The 22,011-nt window shown below is 47.9% G+C and overlaps 1 protein-coding gene across 7 annotated transcripts in view; it reads right to left on the minus strand.

The window, feature by feature from the left end:
- Positions 1–22,011, minus strand: part of LOC144770911 (uncharacterized) — a 234,749-nt gene that overhangs the window by 47,973 nt on the left and 164,765 nt on the right. For 6 of the 7 annotated variants that reach the window (XM_078655713.1, XM_078655716.1, XM_078655715.1 and 3 more), the window contains 2 exons: positions 3,102–3,212; positions 1,794–1,895 (listed from right to left, as the gene is read on the minus strand). The exons of the other annotated variant lie outside the window; for it this stretch is intronic. In XM_078655713.1, coding sequence (XP_078511839.1) covers positions 1,794–1,895; positions 3,102–3,212 — 213 coding nt within the window. The remainder of the gene's footprint in view (positions 1–1,793; positions 1,896–3,101; positions 3,213–22,011) is intronic. 7 annotated transcript variants of the gene reach the window in all.

Genomic DNA, 22,011 nt, shown 5'->3' on the forward strand with positions numbered 1-22,011 from the left:
CTGGGTCCAGCGACGTCGACAGCAAGTACCTTCGTGGGACAGCTCTCACCTCCATCCTGGTCGCCGACAACGCCTCCTGGTCCGAGAGACTGCAGAGCCCAGCAGCGCCCACTCACCTGGCTGAGGTGACTTCGTCCGGTGCCATCCTGGTGCCCACTCAAATCACTGGCTAGTGATTCAGAACTTGGTCCCCTCTGCTTTCAGGTTTCTTCTTCCCTGATCCAGGCTTGGATCACTCCGAACTTTCTTCACTGGCCGCCTGCCAGCAACTCTTTCTTCAGGCTCCTGGATCTTCAACGAGGGTTTCCGACGCAACTTCAACCCTATGCAGCCGCAGCCCCTGGGCTAGGTAAACCGAGTAGTCCGGTGCTCCAGCATAGTCCAACACTCCTAGTGTTCGGATCCACTCTTGTTTTCGACCCACCTAGTCGGGTTCGCCCGAGAACAGTAACTTTGCAACTGCTAGCCTCCATAGACTTTTTCCCGCCTTACGCGTGAGAGTTCCCACTCTGCACACGACGTCCACAGGCCTCCTGCATCTAATCCCAGTGTTTAGAATTGTAGGCCTAGCGATTCCTAAGTCTAGAAAAGTATTACTTACCTGCTAGCAAGTTCGCATTCCACTTACTGAGTATATGGTTTTTCGTGCCCCTAGGGCATTTGTGTAAATTGTGCGACTTAAAGTATTTTCGTAAGAGTTTTGTTGTGTGCTTAGCTCCCTGACTCATAAAGAGTTCAGGGTAGACTTGTTATAAATAAATATACGTTTATTTTCATAACAACTTGTGTGGTGTCCTTTCACTGGGTGTTCAAGGGGTAATGTGATGGTAAAACAGCTGGCTTAACACGCCCTCTAGAGTCTTAGCCTTAGACTGCTCGTATCCATGCTACTAGGATAGCTGGTCTATAAGGTTGACTTACAACCAATCATCAATAAGGGTTGTTTGGACTGATACAAAGTGCTCACTAGAATAGTGAACATTATATATCAGGCCAACTTCTCACATAGACAGCTACCAATCAATTGTTTTAAAATGTAGACTTTGCAGCATGTTAAGCATAACAGATCTACTGCCATGATTCTCCTTGTTGCCAATTTCTATGTGACATGGTGTATTAGTTGAGGCCTAGATTTTGCATCGGGATTACACCACTTTTTAGTTTTAGGCACAACCTCAATGCCAAATCTCATAATGCGCTTAAATGTACTCATGGTGCACCTGATAAACATGCGTGGGAGGTCTTAATATCTGATGTCTCTTCCAGTGAGGTGACGTGCAATGTCACGCATCATGAGCTGTGATGGCACGCATCATGATTTCACTTGCATACTACCTAAGCTGATCAGTCCCCCCACTTCTTTTTTTAGGACTTGTGCCCTGAATGCAGACACTCGCTGGCTAGTGGGCCCTTTATAATCCCCACAGCTATGCAGCGGCACCGGGGGTCAAATAACGCAGCTTCTTTAGAGTGGAGGGGCTGGGCTCTCTCACTGGTGGCAAGCCCCGCCAAACATACCAAGTAATACTGTAAGTGGCACCAAGGTGCTCGGCCAGGCCCCCCTCTCCCTTCATTCTATAATGAACCCTGCAGGCCAGACCTCTGCCTCGTGTGACCCTCAGATCTGAGCATCAGACATACTGCACCTCCAACAGGGGCTTCCCATTATATATCTGAGTTACTTACAGAAAATAATCTTGATATTCTCTGAGACTGTCAAGACGAGAAGCAGCGGCTACAGGCCTAGTGTGTCTTTTAAACTGACAAAATGTTCTTCAGAGATTTCTGCTAACCTGGGATGAAGTGACCACTCGGCTCCCTTTTCTCTTGGTTCTCGGGGCCTGGGCCACCGTGGGTTTCTTCTCGGTTTATTCCAAATGAATCTTCAGGGTCACCTGCCAAACAAAGAGCACATTTAGTACCAATTTTCCTTTCACATTTGCCTTTGCCTTTTCCATTCTAAAGCCACATGAATATCAGTTTTCAGTAGAAAAAGTTACTCAAATGTCATAGATAATGTGCCCACTCCCGCACACAGCACATTTCTTTCCAGATAGTTGTCACCAGTAATGTCACAAGAGTGTCACAAAAACAGGTGAAACAAACAAGTTACTTAGCTTCTATAACACATTATCTGCTAGAGAAGTGACGTCAGCATTACCGATATAGGCACCACCTCGGTGCGCTGACGCCAGTTCTTTTCTTTCCGCACCAGTTCACGTTAATCTGGAGAAAGAGCGATCCCTCAGTCCCTTTTGGACAGACTTTTTTTTAAGTGAGGGTCTAGTTTTGCTGAAAAGTGTCTGGGTAGACCCTGACATCACTGGGACAATGCAAGGACTGCAATACACTGTGGGACTTATATACAATGTCCTTAAGTTGCAATCGAATGGAAGGGTCTTATGTCATCCGACCCACTTCAGTAACTTGACCTCCAACCACCAGACACTAGAATACAGATATTACACTGTCTGGGGAGAGAAACTGGCCTCATCCTCCATCTTGGGGCATGCCAACCCCGAGTAATCCCAAGCTTGCTGTAGTCCACATGCATGATGTATGTGAGCGAAAGGTAAAGGGTTTCATAACCGCAGACCCGTACACTAGAGAGGCCAGTAGATCTCGCACTCACTGACGCAGAAAAGAATCTGGTCAAACTAGAAATCACCACCATAGTATGTTAACAGCATGGCCTGACATGATACAACCAGGACAGGGACAGGCCTCGCCTATCTCTATGAGGCCACGGGCGAGGCCCCCCTCCAGGTCACAAGACAGGTGCTGGACTAAGGTCAGGCCTAAGTCCACACGCTAGATTAGCATGACCCCAGGGGCAAGATAGTCAGGCTAGCAGTTTCACATGCAGCCGGGCACTCAGGGCAGGGGTACACTCCTCCTTATCCTGCAGGGAACATTCTAGTCCCAACAGAGGTGATAATGAATGCACTATTGGTCTACTGTTGCTTAAAAAACCACAGAGACCAGCAAACGCTGTCCACATGGGTGGTCAGACTGCAATGTTTTTTGGGAAACCTCTACCAATCCGCAGGGCAAGAAGTAGTTGTTGCATTTTCCATACATTTGTAACCTCACGTCCTTACCTGTAGGACTAAAGATGACTTCCCTGAAATCACAGTCCTGGTGGTTTTCAGAATAGGGTCCACCCTCTTCTTTAAGTCTGAACTGAACTCCCGTTGGGATAACCATGGGCTCTGAAAATAAAAGAAACACACTGTGATGCCTCACACAGAAATACATGTGCAGCAGTACAGCCGGATATGTACAGCAATGCATTCCAAAGCATTCAGTTGAACATTCCAAAGCATGCAGTTATACATTCTAAAGCATGCAGTTATACATCCCAAAGCATCCAGTTATACATTCCAAAGCATGCAGATATACATTCCAAAGCATGCAGTTATACACTCCAAAGCATGCAGTTATACATTCCTAAGCATGCAGTTATACATTCCAAAGCATGCAGTTATACACTCCAAAGCATGCAGTTATACACTCCAAAGCGACCCCTTGTACAATGTCATCACCCTGCACATGGGGTTGGGAGGACTCGCCCCAGTGATTGAACTTCTAACTTTGCGAATACTCAATCTGCAGGCGCTAGAAGCCCTGAGGAAGTCTGCTTCTACATCTACAGCCAGAGACGAAACACGGGTTGGACAGGGTGAGGCACAGAATTGAGAGGCAGTGTGAAAAAACATAAAGACTGTTGATATTACAAACTCAAAGCTGAGTCATTTTGAACTGTTCGAAGACTTTATTATTTATCAATTGGATTTGTTCCAGCAGGGAAGATATGGTGGCTCTTCCTCCTCCTTGAGCACTGGACACTTGATAACATCTGTTGATTGTGACGTTGGAACTTGCGTGCGCTCTTATCCCCAGTCACCAACCTTGCAACGTACTCAAGGCCTTTTGTCATGGTCTGGTCGAAGCAGTATACTGTTTAGTTTTCACTTCTCGTACAAATGTCACATTATTATTTCCCATTTCCTATGTATAATTATGCATGCGAAGTAGATGTTCCAAAGAATGTTTCTTGTTTCATATATTTTGTTTATATGAATGATGACTTGTTCTCAGCCCTACACTCTCATCTCACACCATGTTGAGAGTGTGTCTTTCACTATCCGAAAGCCTATAAAATGTCCCCTTTTTGAGATACTGCCAAACTTTTTTTCACTCTCTGAACTGCAGACTCCTAGTTAGTCTGTCTATTTGATTTAGAGTTAGACTCCCCTGGCTTTCAACTGAGGAAATTGATGTTATTCCTTTGCTAACCTAAATGTTGGATCCGCCTATTTACTTGATTGGGAGGGAACCTTATGTTGTTTCCTCTTGCAATTAGCTTTATTTGATGTATTACTGAAGCTGATTATGAATATGACTAACTCTTTTTGCTTTTGACTTTGAATTTTGTCTTGTAAGGTTTTCTTTATTGTCCTAGGGCTGCCGTTCTGTGGAACTCCCAAGTCTCGAATCCTGTATTTCAACACTTCTACCTTTTTAGTTAAAGTATTGGCACATGCAAAGGAAGAAAACAAGTTACTTACTTGTAACTTTGGTTCCCCAGTATTGGTAACTTTCATAGATTCCCATGCTTTGTATCATTCCCCGTCGTCAGCCTGGGAGACTTGATAAACAGAAAATATCATAGCACCTCATCTCATGTTGTAGCATATCTACCTTTTTTTGTAAATGAGACCAACATTTTGCAACAACCAATCAGATTAGCCTCACCCCATAGAACCCTCCTGAGAGAGCCTCAGACTATTTTCGCTGCCGTTGTGTAACAGTAACCACTTTTGCTGAAGGCTGAGCTTTCCCAGGGGAGGAGGGTGGGCGCATGGGTATCTATGAAAGTTACCAATACTGGGGAGCCAAAGTTACAGGTAAGTAACTTGTTTTCTTGCCCCAGTATTGGAACTTTCATAGATTCCCATGCTTTGTATCAGAGTAGCTAGCAGCAAGTCATGAGTGCACATTTTGCTACATGAGTATTACAATATCTCTGCATAACCGTCATCATATGACAATCATATACCTTGTAACAATACATCAGAAACATTATGTGATACAAAATGTGCCATCATAGGAAGGAGGGATAGAAGGGAAAGCTCATGTCTTATTGGAAAAGATTCCTCAGGACTGCTTGTCCTACTGCCGCTTCGCTCCTCATGAAAGAGTCCAGGCAGTAATGCTTTCGGAATGTATGGGCACTCCTCTATGTAGCCGCCCTACAAATGTCTTTTATAGGGACTGCAGCGAAGACAGCTGCCGAAGATGAAACTGATCTTGTGGAGTGAGCTCGTACATGTCTCTCCAGCAGCTTTCCTGCCGCTTGGTGGCAATAATGAATTGCACTTGAAATCCAGCGTGTGCTTCCTTGTTTAGAGAGAGGAAGACCTTTTCGAGGTGCACTAGAAGCCACAAAAAGTTGAGATAATTTCTTCAAATCCTTAGTGCGTTCAAGATAAAATTTGAGACTCTGGACATCTAAAGAATGTAGAGACCTTCCTGCAGGGGATGTTGGTCGAGGGAAGAATGACTTCAGAACTACTGGTTCGTTCAAATGGAAATCCTAAGGGACCTTTGGACTAAATTCTGGATTGGTCCTTAAAAACACCGTGTCCTTTTTCAACTGTAGAAAAGGTTCTAAAATGAATAGAGTTTGCACCTCTCCTACTCTCCTAGCTGAAGTGAGGGCTAAAAGGAGAGCTAACTTCCAAGACAAAAATTTTAAGTCCACCCCGTGGATAGTCTCGAACCGAGGTCTCATGAGATGAGCCAGAACCAGATTGAGATTCCAAGCCAGAGGTGGTGGCCGCACTGGAGAATAAACCCTGAAATGACCTTTCAGGAACTGTCTGATAATCCTAGCAGACCAGAAAGAAGAACCAGAGCTGTTCTTCTGAATCTTGAAATAGTTGCCAGATGTACTTTGATGGAAGAATGAGAAAGGCTTGACTTTGCCAGCGATAGAATGTAAGGCAGTATCTGATGAGGAGCTGAAGAGAATGGATGGATGTTTTCACGATGACACCACAGGCAGAAGCACTTCCATTTAGCACGATAGGTTTTGTTTGTACTTGGTGCGCGAGCTTGAGTTAATATCTCCCTAGATTCCTGAGGGATATCTAAGCTGTGGAACTCTCTGTGCTCAGGAGCCAGACCTTCAAATGGAGAGAACTAGGATCTGGATGTAACACATGTTCCTGGGACATTATTAATAGAGATGGAATGGGACATAGGTGAAATGGATGGACCTGAGAAAGCAGGAGAGGTTGCGTGAACCACGAATGGCGAGGCCACGCTGGGGCTATTAAGATCATCCTGCAAGATTCCATCTTTATTTTCCTGAGAAGCCGTGGGATTAGGGGATTTGGAGGAAAGCGTAAACAAATGCGCCCAACCAAGACATCGAAAGAGCATTCCCCAGTGACCCTCGATGGTGATCCCTGCATGCATAGAGTCGGCATTTCCTGTTTTCTGGAGTTGCAAGAAGGTCTATTGTTGGCGTTCCCCAGCGTTGAAACACTTCCTCCAGAATGTCTTGATCGAATTCCCACTCGTGACAGGCCGATTTCAGACGACTCAAGGTGTCTGCTGTTGTGTTGAGAGTGCCTGGTAAATGTCCTGCTGAAAGAAACACATTGTGGAGAATTGCCCATTCCCATATTCCTTGGGCTTCTTTCGAGAGCAGATGAGACCTCGTACCTCCCGGCTTGGTTATGTAATGCATGGCCGTTGTGTTGTCCGTCCTGACCAGCACGGTTGCGTCTTGAACTTTCGGCCTGAAAGCCTGCAAGGCTAGGCGAATCGCTATGAGATCTAAAAGTTGATATGAAGAAAACGCTCTTCTGCGTCCCAGTGACTGCTCACTTGGAGGTCCTGTAAGACAGCGCCCCTCCCTTCCATAGAGGCGTCTGTGGTTAAAATCAGAGGGGATGGCGCCATTCTGAAAGAAGGACCTCTCAAGATGTTCTCCTTGATAGCCCACCAGCCTGCTGCTTTTCTCATGAGAGGAGTGACCTTTATCTTGTCCTCGAAAGAACCTTCCACTTCGCGCTCTCGCATGTTCAGTTGTTCTTGCATGGGGCGCATTGGCAGTCTGCAATGCGGAACTAATGGTATGCCAGATGAGATCGATCCTAGCAAAGACTTGTATAGACGAACTGACAGGGATCGTCTCTTTTGTAAATGGCTGGCAGAGAAGATTAGCTTTTTCTGTCTTTCTTCCGAAGGAAAAACCTTGCAGCTTATTGTATCCAGAATGGAGCCCAGGAACTTGACCCTCCTGGATGGAATAAAGACTAATTTTTCCTTGTTGAGATGCAGACCCAGGTGATTGAAAAGTTGGATGTAACTTTCGACTGCCCTTGCCGATGTTTGAGAAGACGGAGCTTTTATCACCCTATCGTCTAGGTAAGGGAAAACTTCCAGCGATTTCCTTAGGAATGCTGCTACCGGGGCCAACACCCATGTGAATATCCGCGGAGCGGATATGAGCCCAAACGGCAGTACTTTGAACTGAAAGTGGATCTTGGATGCTGTGAAGCGTAAATATTTTCTGTGAGCTGGATGGATTGGAATGTGGAAATATGCGTCCTGGAGATCCAGAGTCGCCATATAATCCCCTGGATTTAGAAGACGTAAGAAGAGAGACCATTTGAAAAGAGAGTTTTATGAGATAGGTGTTGAGCTTCCTCAGATCCACGACTGGGCGCCACTTTTCTTCCGTCTTGTGGATGAGGAAAAACCTGGAATAGAACCCTCTTCCTCTTTGAGAAAGTGGCACTGGTTCTATCGCTCCCTTGTTGAGCAGTTGACAAACTTCGAGAGGGAGAAGATGCAGGTGTTTTGATTCTGTGGCGTGAGGATCTCTGGGAGGTGGAAGGTTTTGGAGTTCTAGTGTATGGCCAAATTGAACGATATTCAGGACCCACCGATCTGTTATGAACTTCCAGCAATCTAGAAAATGTGAAATCCTGCCCCCCATCGGTGTTACAAGGGGTGAAGGACCAGTAGGCAGAGCCAGGAAGCCGCTATTGCCGTTTAGAAGTATCTCGCCCTTGACGTCCTTGTATACCTCTTGAAGAATGGCGAGAGAAAGACGCCGATTGATTTTGCCTTTGAGAGTACTGAGGCTTGAATGATTTAGAGGATTGTGAATAGGAGGAGTAGCGATGTTGATAACCTCCCCTATATTTAGAGAAACCTTCTCCTCTTGCACCCCGGAAAGGTACTTTTCTATATTGAAGTGTGCCCAAAGATCTTGCTGTCTCGGTATCTTTTTTAATGTCTTGTAAAGCATCATCTATATGCTAGCCAAACAGCATATCTCCATCGAAGGGCAGATCCAGAATTTTATTCTGCACCTCCGGGCAAAACCAGGTACATCTCAGCCAACCTTGACGGCTCAGTACCGCTGAACCTGCCAAGGCACGAAAAGCCGTTGCAGCAAGGTCAATTGCACAATCTATCATCTCAGATGAAGATCGTTCACCTTTTTCCAGGATCTTTCTCGCTTCCGCTTTGGCACTCACTGGAAGCAGATCAATGAAAGGAGAGAGATCGCACCACATTTGGAAATCATATCGTCCCAAAATTGGTAGTGCGTTCGAGGACCTAACAAGGAGGCTAGACATAGAGGAAAGCCTCTTGCCTACATTGTCCCTGTGCCTGCCCTCTCTGTCCGGCGGTGCAGTCAAGGGTGCCGTCGGGTTTCTTGATTTTCTTAGGGCCGCCTGAGAAATAACAGAGTCCGGTCTAGGTTGACCAATAAGACAGGCCGGACTGTCCTCTGGTGCCTTATATTTTTTCTCCAGACGTGGTAGAACCAGAGTTACAGTAGCTGGAGACTGCAACACCTTCTTGCCTTCATTCCAAACATGCTCTACTATGGGAATGGAACGAATAGATTTCTTGAAAGGTTCTTTAAAATCATAGAGGAAACAGTCTGATTGTACCACAGGAACAGAAAGGCCAAATCTTTTATATGCTCTTTCCATAAGATTATGGAAGCCTCCTATGTCCGCTGGAGGCGAATGCGCAAGGTCCGGGAATGGTGAAGCCGGATTTGGCATAACATAAACGTCCCATTCTGCGTCAGGATTTTGGATATGTTCCTCATTCTGGTCTTCATCAGATGAATCATCAACATCATCTGGCACTGTAACTACATCATGCCCTTCTGTCACAGGCTGTTCTCCCTGCCTTTGAGATGTTGATGCCACAAAGTTTTTTTTTTTTTAAATCGTTAAAAAAATATATATATATCCGTCGACGCTGTCGTTGACGGTTGTCGTAGACGATGTAGGCATCGTCATCGATGCTGTCGTCGTCGACGGTGTCGTCTACACTGCCATCGTCGTAAACGGTGTTGTCTACACAGCCATCGCCATAGACGTGTCGTTTACACTGCCATCGTCGTCGACTGTCGTCTACACTGCCATCGTCGGCGGTGTCATCTACACTGCCATCGTCGTAGACGGTGCCGTCTACACTGCCATCGTCGTAGACGGTGTCGTCTACACTGCCATCGTCGGTGGTGTCATCTACACTGCCATCGTCTTAGACGGTGCCGTCTACACTGCCATCGTCGTAGACGGTGTCGTCTACACTGCCATCGTCGTCGACACAGCCATCGTCATAGCCATTGTGTTTGACGCGGTCATCGTCGATACTGCCGTCGTTGTCGACACTGCCGTCGTCGACACTGCCATCATCGTCGACACTGGCATCGTCGTCGACGCTGTCATCGTCGACACTGCATCGTCGTCGACACTGGCATCGTCGTCAACACTGGCATCGTCGTCGACGCTGCCATCGTCGTCGACGCTGTCGTCGTCGACACTGCCAGCGTCGTCGACAATGCCATCGTCGACACTGCATCGTCGTAGACACTGCCATCATCGTCGATGCTGTCGTCGACGATGTCGTCGTCGACGGTGCCGCAGTCGACGGTGCCATTGTAGTCGACGGTGTCGAGGAAGAGAGGAGGTTTCAGCTTGACTTCCTCAAACCAGTTTCTCCTTTTATAAGTCCCTTCCTCTCCTTTACACCTCGGTGAGGAGATTCAGGTGGACTGCGCCTGTCAGACCCCCGGGAGGACTTTTTAGAGGCTTTTTGAGGAATTTCCTTTGTAAGTCCCATCCTCTCTTTTACACCTCAGTGAGGAGATTTAGTTGGACTGCACCTGTCAGACCATGGGAGGTCTTTTGAAGGCGTTTTGAGTGCACTGCTCACCAGAAACCGGGTGAGATCGTATTCCTTCTCAGATCTTCACGAAGGAACAGCAGTTGAGGCCTCATCACTGTCATACTAGAGACTGGATCTGTTCTAGCTTTTAGCTTCTGGAACCAGGTAAAAGACGGCCCTCAAGGACCCTTATGTTTATCTTACCTAGAACTTGTGGTCCGGATACAGGCAAAAAATGCCATCTTATGAGGGTCATTCACCTAACGCCTTCACCGCCCCCCCCCCTCACCATGTCTGATGATAAAAAAAGGGGAAACAGCTTCCTGAAGAGAATACAGTTGAAATCCAAAAGTTCAAGAGAAATCTGAGCAGAGCTCAGTGGAGACTCCCTTAGCACAACGTGTGGTAGAAAATCTGAGGCTCTCTCAAGAGGGTTCTATGGGGTGAGGCTAATCTGATTAGTTGTTGCAAAATTCTGGTCTCTTTTACAAAAAGAAGTAGATATGCTACAACATGAGATGAGGCCTGGTCCTTTCTTTCTCTTTTGTACATACTGCTATGGTATTTTCTATTTACTGAGGCTCCCAGGCTGACGACGGGGAATGATACAAAGCATGGGAATCTATGAAAGTTCCAATACTGGGGCAATCTATAATACACTACAGAACAACATAAAAAAGTAACATTTGAAACTTTACCTAAATAGCATGACAACTGCAAAGTCGCTCTCCCAATACGAAAACAGGAAGAACAATCTTCACCGCTCTAGCTCACCAAACACCCAAACCAATAAAGAATGATCTACAAGACACACACACACGTTATCACAAGAAAATACGGACGATCCTAATGACATCCCTAAAGTGATACAGTACAACACATAGTCTCACAAGGAGGACAGCAACGCTATAATCATATTACTACAAAATAACAAAGTAAAAAAATATGGCAATTTTTATCAGCATGCTGCACAACTGCAGGTCAGCTGCAGCACAACAACAGAAATAGGAGCGGCTCATTTAAAACAAGGCATGCAAATAACAACACCTAGCAACACACCAATATACGTGAGCATTATCTGCCACCGACTGGGAAACAATAGTTAGCATTCGGAGGTGTTTATGGGGCAGCAGCAATGACTTTACTGGACCTCTCAGCTCAATACAATAGACCGTCCCATTGTGGCCGTCAGATTGTGGAAGGCGGTTATTGGAGACCTCACTTCACCCTCTGGTAAGCGGAGTCCCCCAGGGTTTGTCTCCGGATTCTACCTTGTTTTTCTAAATGTGGCATCTCAAGTGCATCTATTTGTTTAGCTGAATATATCGTTTATTGCTACGATGATGACACTGAAAATGCAGTTGAATACCAACAATGCTATAAAATTTCAATTTCGTACCAGTCTTTCTGTTGCAGCATGCTAGATGCAAAACAAATTACTATTTTTAAACAAAGACAAAACTGGGGCAAGAGGCCTACTATGTGGACTGACACAAAATGGATACTGCCACCACAGACACAAGTCTGACCTCCTGCTGCTGGGAGTCCTTCCAGCGAGGGAGGCTTGGACAAAGGGTTTCCTGCCTTGGGAGGTGCTAGCACCACCCCAGACAGGATTTTGTGTATCTGGTTAGGTAGGGCTGAATAGAATCAGACATGCCCGGGTCACACAAGGTGTCCCCGTGCATAGGCCAGTTCAAACCGGTGATGGGGCACTCCAGCCCCAGCTCTGGCGCGAAACTGGACACCCATAGGAGGGACCTAGTAGGTAGTCCAGATCCTAGAATTGGTTTAAAAGTTGGAGCTGAGTCCCAAGACGGCAGATTACCCTGAAATTCGACTACATAAGAAGAAACTCTGGACCTTCGACGTTCTGCTGCTCAGAAGACTGAAGAATCTCCCTTGGGGCCAAGGAGTGGCCACCCTGTGAATACAGGCACCATCCAGCAATCAACGACTGCTTTGCCGCCGCCTCCCGCCGGAGCCCGAGCCGAGAGCCTGACAAGAACCAGACTCCCAGACATCTAACAGCCCGATCCACAGTCCCTGCAAAGCTGGGACGAGTGGAGGCGACGTGAGACGTGGGGCCGGACCTCTTGAAACGTCCACGAGAAGCTGACTGCGCAGCACCTGAGGCCCCCTCAACGCTGTGCTTAGGGTCTTGAGAAGCCCAACCACCGAGCTACATTTTCACCAAGGACCAGCCCCCCAACTCTCACGAGATCCGCGTGGGGCCCCTCTGCTTTGTTCCACTCGACGCGCCTATCCGGTTACTAGTCCGTTGGCTAGTGGCCATCTTGGCGACCAAACAACAACTTTCCACCGCGGGTCTGGTTGCTCCAGACTGCCCCTTGCTACTCCCAAAAGCAGCAACCCCTCTGACCTTGCTGGTTAGAGTGAGAAGCCTTCTTTGTTTCCTGCGTGGCTTGCATTAGCCAAGGCCTGTTTGCTCCGAACAAGAAGCCGACTCCGCCATCAACTAGAGCCTACGTGGGACAGCTCGTAAGTGACTCCTGGTCGTCGTCATCGTCCCCCTACAGGGGATGATGAAGAGGTCCTGACTCCTACAGATGATACCAGGGATCCCCCAGTTATTGTTGATGATGATGATGATGATGATTCAGATAAGGGGGAGGATGATTCTGAAGAAGAAGGGCATAGCCAGGTCCAAGTCAGGAGGCTTAGCCAGGCTAACCCAAGTCACCTTGGAGCTGAGAATGGGACAGCCCCATTCAGGCCCCCAAGTGGACTTAACCAGGGGTACAGGAGGAACAGGAATCACTCAGGTGAATCCAATCACTCCAATACCTATAATGGCCCTCAGGTGCCTACTCAGAGGGGGATGACTTCCCCTCAGAGGAAAGTGCATGAGGCCTGAATGAGAGAGGCTCAACTTAGGATTGAGAGGCAAGAACTAGAAGTTGCCTTGGCTAAGGAGAAGCTTGCTCGTGCTAGAGAGCATAGAGAGAGTGGATTAGATTCCTCTGGTGGCAGCAATATCTCTAAAGATACAGACAGGGCCTATGATAATAGACACCTGAGTAAGATTGTGCCCCCTACAAGGTAGGGGATGACATCCACAAATGGATTACTGCTTTGGAGAGGGCCTGCAAAGTACAGCAGGTACCCCAGAGTAAGTGGGCAGCAATTTTGTGGCTCTCCTTTTCAGAAAAAGGCAGAGATAAGCTCCTCACAGTTAGTGATGGGGATGCTAACAACTATTCTGTCCTGAAGAGTGCTCTGATTGATGGGTTTGGCTTAACCACTGAACAGTACAGGTTGATGTTCAGAGATACCCAGAAGACACAGACTCAGGACTGGACTGATTTTGTTGATTGTGCCACTAAGGCTCTGGAGGGCTGGTTATTGGGCAGCAGAGTACATGACTTTACAGGATTGTACAATCTTTTAATGAGAGAACAGATTCTTAATAATTGTCAGAACCAGCAGTTGCATCAACACTTGATTGACTCATATCTGACCTCTCCCCAAGAATTGGGAAAGAAGGCAGACAAGTGGGTTAGAACCAGGGTTAAGCAGAAAAACCAGGTCCAAGGTGGTGATCAAAAGAAAGCAGACCAGAAGGGTGGGGAGCAGAAACCAAAACACCAGAAGTCTTCTACAGGGCCCCAACAAACCACGGAGGGGGGGGGCGGGTTCCCAAACTTCCAAGAAGAAGAAGAAGAATGATGGCCAAAGGAATCCATGGTGTTCTACATGTAAGAACACTAGTCACTGGACCAGTAACTGTAGAAAAACTGGAGCCCCTACCACTGCAGCCCCTAAGGCACCTGCACCCCCTAGTACAGTAAGCAGTGGTAGTTCCCAAGCCAAGGGTGTAGTAGGGTTAACCCTGGGTACTGAGGTGGGTTCTGACCTAGTCAGGATCCCCACACAGGCTGTCTTGATCTGTGATGTGGACATAGCCATGACCACTACTGTGAGTCCCAGTAACCTGGGCAAGTACAGGCAGACACCTTTAATAAATGATAAAGTGGCTCAGGCCTATAGGGACACCTGTGCCAGTGTCAACATGGTGACACCAGCATTTGTGGACCCTGGACAGATTGTACTAGGTGATAATTACCTAGTGACCAACGCCAGCAATGTCACTACTACACATAGTGTGGCTGTTGTTAATTTCTCCTGGGGAGGGGTAACTGGCCTAAAAAGGGTTGTGGTAAGTGCAGACCTCCCAGTTGAATGTTTGTTGGGCAATGACCTAGAATCCTCACTATGGTCAAAAGTGGAGTACAGGACTCATGCTGAGATGTTAGGGATTTCATCACATGTCCTTGCTGTAACCAGGTCACAGGCCAAGAAGTGCCTCACTGAACCTCAGGTCTTGGATCCTGGAACAATGGACCAAGCACCTACCAAGAGAAAGAGCAGAAGGGTTAAGGCAGTGACTTCCCTCCTACCTACAAGTGATGATCAGCCTTCACAGGAAGCTTATTGTGAGACCCCCGAAGGAACTGCCCCAGAAGAGCTTGAACCTGACCAGGTTGAGTTTCTTGGGACAGGGGGACCTTCAAGGGCAGACTTGAGGCAGGCACAGTTAGACTGCCCCTCTCTTGAACCCCTCAGACAGCAGCTGCTGAGGCTGCTGGGAATGCTGAAGGTACCCATAAAGTATATTGGGATGATGGGCTCCTTTATTCAGAGGGTAGAGACCCCAAGCCTGTTGCAGCGAGGAGGTTGGTCATACCTCTGCAATTTAGGGGCTTCCTTCTAACCTTGGCCCATGATATTCCTTTAGCAGGACACCTAGGCCAGAACAAGACTTGGGACAGGCTTGTCCCTCACTTTCACTGGCCCCACATGTCTGAAGATACAAAGGAGTTTTGTCGCTCCTGTGTAACCTGCCAAGCCAGTGGCAAAGCAGGTGGCACAACAAAGGCCCCCCTGATACCACTACCTGTGGTGGGGGTGCCCTTTGAAAGAGTGGGATTTGTTATTGTTGGACCAATGGATCCTCCCACAGCATCTGGGCACAGATTTATACAGGTATCCAGAGGCTATTCCGCTAAGGACCACAACAGCACCTGTTGTGGCAAGAGCCCTCCTGGGAGTATTCTCAAGAGTGGGCTTTCCAAAGGAGGTGATATCTGACAGGGGTGCAAACTTCATGTCAGGATACTTAACAGCAATGTGGAAGGAGTGTGGTGTTAACTACAAGTTCATCACTCCCTATCATCCACAATGTCATGGCCTTGTTGAAAGGTTTAACAAGACCATGTAGGGTATAATTGAAGGGTTACCGGAAAGGTTTAGGCGAAGATGGGACATCCTTCTACCCTGCCTTCTGTTTGCTTACAGAGAGGTTCCACAGAAGGGGGTTGGCTACAGCCCTTTTGAGCTTCTGTTTGGGCATCCTGTAAGGGGACCCCTATGTCTAGTGAAGGAAGGATGGGAGTTACCTCTCAAACAACCTAAACAAGATATAGTGGACTATGCACTTGGTCTCCGCTCCAGGATGGCTGAGTACATGAAGAAGGCCACTAAAAACCTTGATGCTAGCCAGGAACTCCAAAAAGCCTGGCATGACAAAAAGGCTGTCTTGGTTGAGTATCAGCCAGGACAGAAAGTGTGGGTGTTGGAGCCAGTGGCCCCAGCAGCACTCCAAGACAAATGGTCTGGACCCCACACAATTGTTGATAAGAAGGGAGAGGTTACCTACTTGGTGGACCTAGGCACTCCCAGGAGCCCCCACAGTCTGTCAACAGACTGAGGGCCCGATGTAGGTAGCCCTTTACCGGTCGGTAACGTGCCAAAATCGGTAAAATCGGCCGTTACCGACCGGTATTGAGAAAAAGAGATGTAGGAGTCAAAAATATACCGAATCGGTTAATATGAATCGGGAAAATACCGATTCTGTATTTACCGAATACATATATACCGAATCGGTATTTACCGATTCCTTATTTACCGAGTCCTTATTCACCGAATCGGTAAATAAGAAATCGGAAAAAAAGCCCATCGAGATGTAGGAAACGCCAAAAATACCGAATTCAATGAAAATCGGTATTTAAGAGTCGGTATTTACCATGGACTGAAAGCAGGTGGTAACCATGTGCATCAAAATGGGCCCAAAATGCAACAGTGTTGCAAAAATGGCGGCACTCTATGTGATTGCGAGGAGGCGAAGGCTACAGGCTGCAGGTCTGAGGGTATGGCAAAGGGAGGAGCAGGTATACAGGCAGAGGATCACACTGTTCCAATTGACTGAGCCTGAGATACTCCAGAGGTACAGGCTGCACCCCAGGACCATCATGGACCTCATAAGGGACCTCCAGCCATACCTGGATCACCCAACACCCAGGGCCCACGCCATCCCACGCCCTCCCACCCCATGTCCAGGTGCTGTGTAGCTTACACCTGCTGGCCTCTGGGAGCTACCAGAGTGTGATAGCTGCAGTAGGAGGTGTATCCCAGAGCTGTATGTCCCGTTTCTTCAGGAAGTTCCTGGATGCCATGACGCAGAGAATGGGACATTACATCCGGTTCCCTGACACACCTGTGGAACTAGCAAAAATAAAAACAGATTTCTATGGACTGGCACACTTCCCGCATGTGATAGGCTGCATAGATGGCACCCACATTCCCCTATGCCCACCTGCAGCCACCGAACACATATACAGAAACCGTAAGTCTACGCACTCCATCAATGTGCAGGTGATATGCAATGCAGGCACCATCATCACCGACATAGTGGCCAAATTTCCTGGGAGCACGCACGACTCCTACATTTTCCAGAACAGCGGAATATACACACGGCTTGTTGCAGGAGATTTTGGTGATGGATATCTGCTAGGTAAATACGTGTAACACACCCTGATATGAATGGCAGATGTATGTATCATGTGTATGTAACTCATGGACCTCTCATTCCCTCCTAGGCGATAGTGCATATTCCCTGCGTTCCTTTGTGCTCACACTGTACCTCAATCCAACTAACAGAGCCGAAGGGCGATACAATGTGGCACACAGGTCTACTCGCAACGTAGTGGAGCGAACATTTGGAATCCTCAAGAGCAGGTTCCGCTGCCTCCACAAGAGTGGAGGTGCTCGACAGTACACCCCCATCCTGTGTTGCAAGATAATTGTGACCTGTGCCATTTTGCACAATCTTGCTACCAAGGAAGGCACAGAGGTGGAGTTGACACATCATGAGGACATCGATGAGGACCAAGAACATGCAGAGCCCCAGGCAACAGGACCAGCAGCACCAGATGGTAGATTGAGACGGACAGAAATTACACGTCGATATTTCTAGGTAATGTATGACACAGAGACAGGTGTAGTGTTTGACAAGTGTAGTTTAATCTGCACTACATCATCATTGTCACACAGAAAAGGCTTCGTTACTCCAAGTCAATGTCTCTGACTGCTCCTGCTCAGTTGCCGTCACTGTGCGCAGTTCAGTAAATCAGCACCATAGGTCAGTGCTTACGTCCACGCACCACATTGCGCGATTGTTGTTCCTGGCTTTCAGATTCCCTGCTGGGGCCTGACTCTGCATGGCTGCGCCTGCCGCTCCTGCGCACCTCCGGGACTGGTGTGCTAGAGCCACTCCTGCTGCTTGACCCCTCAGTCTCCTCCACACCGGTGTCACCAGCATTGCCAGTGTTGGTGTTGAGCATCTGCTCCATCGCAGACGTCACTCTCCCCATGCCCCGTGTCAAGTCTGTGCAGCAGTGCACTACTGCATCCTGCATGGAAATAGAGCGTCTGCAGAGTAGTGAGGTACTAGTTGCAAATCGATTCATTGCCTTAGTTTGTTGGCGCATGTACTGTCGATCCCTGGCACGCTGCAGATTATCCCTGTCCAGCTTATCTGACAGTACTCCCATGTATGTGGAGATGTCTGTAATCCCCTTTGCAATTTGGTCCAGACTTGAGGCTATGTGGCCAATGCCCTTGTCCATGTTGGACATTTTACTGTTCATGCAGCGGACCTGCCTATGCATGGCTAACAGTGCTTTGGCCTGCTGCCGCTGGACCGTCACCATTGTGCCCTCCAGGCCACAGAAGACACTCTCCCCTTCCTGCCCCTACCCACCCTCACGTGCCCTCCTGCCAAGCACACTGGTGCGCACAGCGCCTGCTGCTGTCGGTGGTCTTGCCCTGTCAGCCACAGGTGCATTCTTGTGGGGGATGTCATCCTCATCCTCCGATTCAGAGGTCTGCAGGATCCTCTGAGGGGGCTCCTCATGCCTACTTGCCCCTCCCGGTATGGACACCCTGGACATTGCAATGGGTGTGTTTGTCAGTTCAGGCGATCCGAACAACAGAGGGGAAAGTGGGACAGGTGTTGTGGGTCGGTCTGGTGATGAGGCTGCCTGGGTGTTGTCTTTGCCTCCTTCTACCGCGCTGTGACCAGATTGTCTCTTCTCTTTCTCCCCTCTCTTAGGTGCAGCTGCCCTCTCCTCCCTTGGTGGTGCTGAACTGCGTGAGGACTCTCCTGTGGAATAAAATTGACACAGGGTCAATGTTGTTGTTCACTTGTGTGTAGTTCCTAAATAAATAGTCTACACATCTTTGCCCAGTGCACATTGTGTGTTTGGTGATGTGTGTGGCATGCCTTGCAGAGTCATGTGGTGGATGCTTTGCATCTATGTATTCATGACTACGTCTACCATGATGCATTGCTAACACCGAGTATGATTTGTTATGCAGTATGATGGGTCTACACAGTGGGGTACGGGGTCAGGTTGATGGGTGTGGATAAGGGTACATGCCTCTTACCTTGTTTTTTGGTAGCTTTTGCTGTGCTGTCCATGTCTCCTATCCCATGGATGCATTCTGGCTCCATGGTGGTTTCCACTAGCTCCTCAATTGCTGTCAGCTTAGGGGCTTTGCTCCTGCCACCTCCAGTCTCCCCAGCATCCTTTTTCTGGGCCGCAATCTTCTTTTTTGTCACGATGCGCAGGTCATACCACCGCTTTTTTATGTCCTCAATATCCCGGTGGGTCACACCTATGGCATTCACTTTGCCCTGTATGGCAATCCAAATGTTCCTCTTTACACTCTCTGCAACATGCAGAGAGTGCCTCCCGAAAATTTGGCTGTAGTGGCTGACAATTTCCTCAACAGCCACCTGTAGTTCCTCTGGGCTGAACTTCATTTTCCTTTTTCTCTCCCCACCATCCTTTTGGCCTTCAGTTGACTCCATCCTGCTGCACTGCTTGCCTGTGGATGCTCTGCTCCTCTCACCTCTGCAGAAATGTTTGTTCTGTTGGCTTTGCACCTGCATGGGTGTGGCCACTCCCAGGTACTGGGGTGGAGTGCTTCAATCTGATTGGTTGGATTCTCAGGGCCTTGGTTGTGGAGTGTGGAGGGGGTCCCTGATTGGTTGGCAGGCTCACATGGCTGTTTTCAAACTCACGACTCGGTAAATACCAAATCAGTAATTACCGAATCGGTATATTCCGATTCGGATTTATCCGATTCGGTAAATCCCATTCATTCCTATGGGCTAGGAGGCCCATAGGAATGCTTGGGTTTCACCGACTCGGAATTTTCCGAATCGGTACTTACCGAATTGGGTTACAGTCTCATTCCGTAACTTTTACCGATTTTTTACCTACATTCCATTTACCGATTCTATAATACCTATCCGGTATGAGTCGGTATTTATCAATCGGTAAATGGAATTTACCTACATCTGGCCCTTAAGGCATATGTCGACAGGGAAGACAGGGGCTTGCTCATGGCTACAGATGAGGGGCAGGAGGAAGAGAGTGACCCTCTCCCAGACCTGCTGACTCAGAATCCTGAAGATGGCTCAGTTGATGGTGTGGCCTTAGATGGCAGCCTCATTGACCATCAGCAAGATAACTGTAAACAAGTCTTACAGTCATTCAGACATATGTTCTCATTGACACCCAGTCAGACTAACTGGGGTACCCCTGTGGTGGACACTGGTGACAGTCTTCCTGTGAAAAGCAAGACTTACAGGCAACCTGACCACGTCAGGAACTGTATAAAGACTGAGGTGCAAAAGATGCTGGAATTAGGTGTCATTGAGCCTTCAGAGAGCCCCTGGGCTAGCCCAGTGGTTCTGGTCCCCAAACCTCACACACAAGAGGGCAAGAGAGAAATGAGGTTCTGTGTGGATTACAGAGGACTCAATGCTGTCACCAGGACAGATGCACACCCAATTCCAAGGGCAGATGAGCTCATTGATAGACTGGCTTCTGCCAAGTTTTTGAGCACATTTGATTTGACAGCTGGCTATTGGCAAATCAGGTTAGCTGAGGAGTCTAAGGCCAAGACAGCATTCTCAACCCCAGGAAGTCATTACCAATTTGTGGTGATGCCCTTTGGTCTGAAGAATGCACCTGCCACTTTTCAAAGGTTGGTGAACCAAGTCCTTACTGGGTTGGATGACTTTTGTGCAGCATATCTAGATGATATAGCTGTCTTTAGCTCCACCTGGGAGGATCACCTGATCCACCTGAGGAAAGTACTTGAGGCTCTGCAAAAGGCAGGCCACACTATCAAGGCTACTAAGTGCCAGATAGGGCAGAGTAAAGTTGTATACCTGGGCCACCTTGTAGGTGGAGGACAGGATCAACCACTGGAGAGTAAGATCCAGACCATCAAGGACTGGGCCCCTCCAACTACCCAGACTCAGGTCAGAGCTTTCTTAGGCCTGACTGGGTACTACAGAAAGTTTGCTAAGAACTATGGGTCCATTGTGACTCCTCTTAATGACTTGACATCCAAAAAGATGCCCAAAAAGGTTCAGTGGACAGGAAACTGTCAAAAGGCATTTGATGACCTGAAGAAGGCCATGTGCTCTGCACCTATCTTGAAAAGTCCTGACTATTCCAAAGAGTTCATTGTCCAAACAGATGCTTCCGAGTTGGGGGTGGGAGCTGTGCTTTCACAACTTAATGTAGATGGTCAAGACCAGCCCATTGCTTTCATTAGCAGAAGGCTGACCCCTAGAGAGAAACGTTGGTCAGCCATTGAGAGGGAGGCCTTTGCTGTGGTGTGGGCCCTGAAGAAGTTGAGACCATACTTATTTGGAACTCACTTCAAGATTCAGACCGACCATAAGCCCCTCTTGTGGCTAAATCAGATGAAGGGTGAAAAACCCAAACTGCTCAGGTGGTCCATTTCCCTACAGGGGATGGACTTTACAGTGGAGCACCGCCCAGGGACTGACCATGGTAATGCAGATGGTCTCTCCAGGTACTTCCACTTAGAACAAGAAGACACAACTGGTCAAGGTTAGTCTATTGTCCCTGCGCTTTGGGGGGGGGGGGGTTGTGTAGGAGAGTAGGGTCTGCTATCCTATGGTCACCCCAATTGTTTGCTGTTTGCTTCACTGGTTTTTGATTTAATGTGGCTGTGGGCCTGCCAATCAGACCCACAGCCTGCTGTTCTCTCTCTAAATGTATGCCAATGCACATTAGGTGCATTACCAATTGGAACATGGATCACCTTGTGAGCCCCTGTACAGTGTACCCTAGGTACCCAGGGCATAGGTGCATTCAAGGGCTACCAGGGGCTGCAGCACATATTGTGCCACCCCTGGCCTGGCCTTACTATTTGACACAACTGGCAGATCACTCAGCTGGGGAAAGGTGGATTACTCACCCTTTGCTTTAGATATAGTATTCCTATATCTAACCTATATATAGACACATAGTAACCTATAAGTCACTCCTATGGCAGGCCTTAACAATCCTGGAGGCAGAGTGCTGGGTTATGTGTGAGATGGTGCTCTTTTAAATCATTTATCTTAGTGTAAACATGCTAAATTAAACCTTCAATAATTCA

The sequence above is a fragment of the Lissotriton helveticus genome, chromosome 7, assembly GCF_964261635.1.
Source record: "Lissotriton helveticus chromosome 7, aLisHel1.1, whole genome shotgun sequence".
Classification (NCBI taxonomy): Eukaryota; Metazoa; Chordata; class Amphibia; order Caudata; family Salamandridae; genus Lissotriton; species Lissotriton helveticus.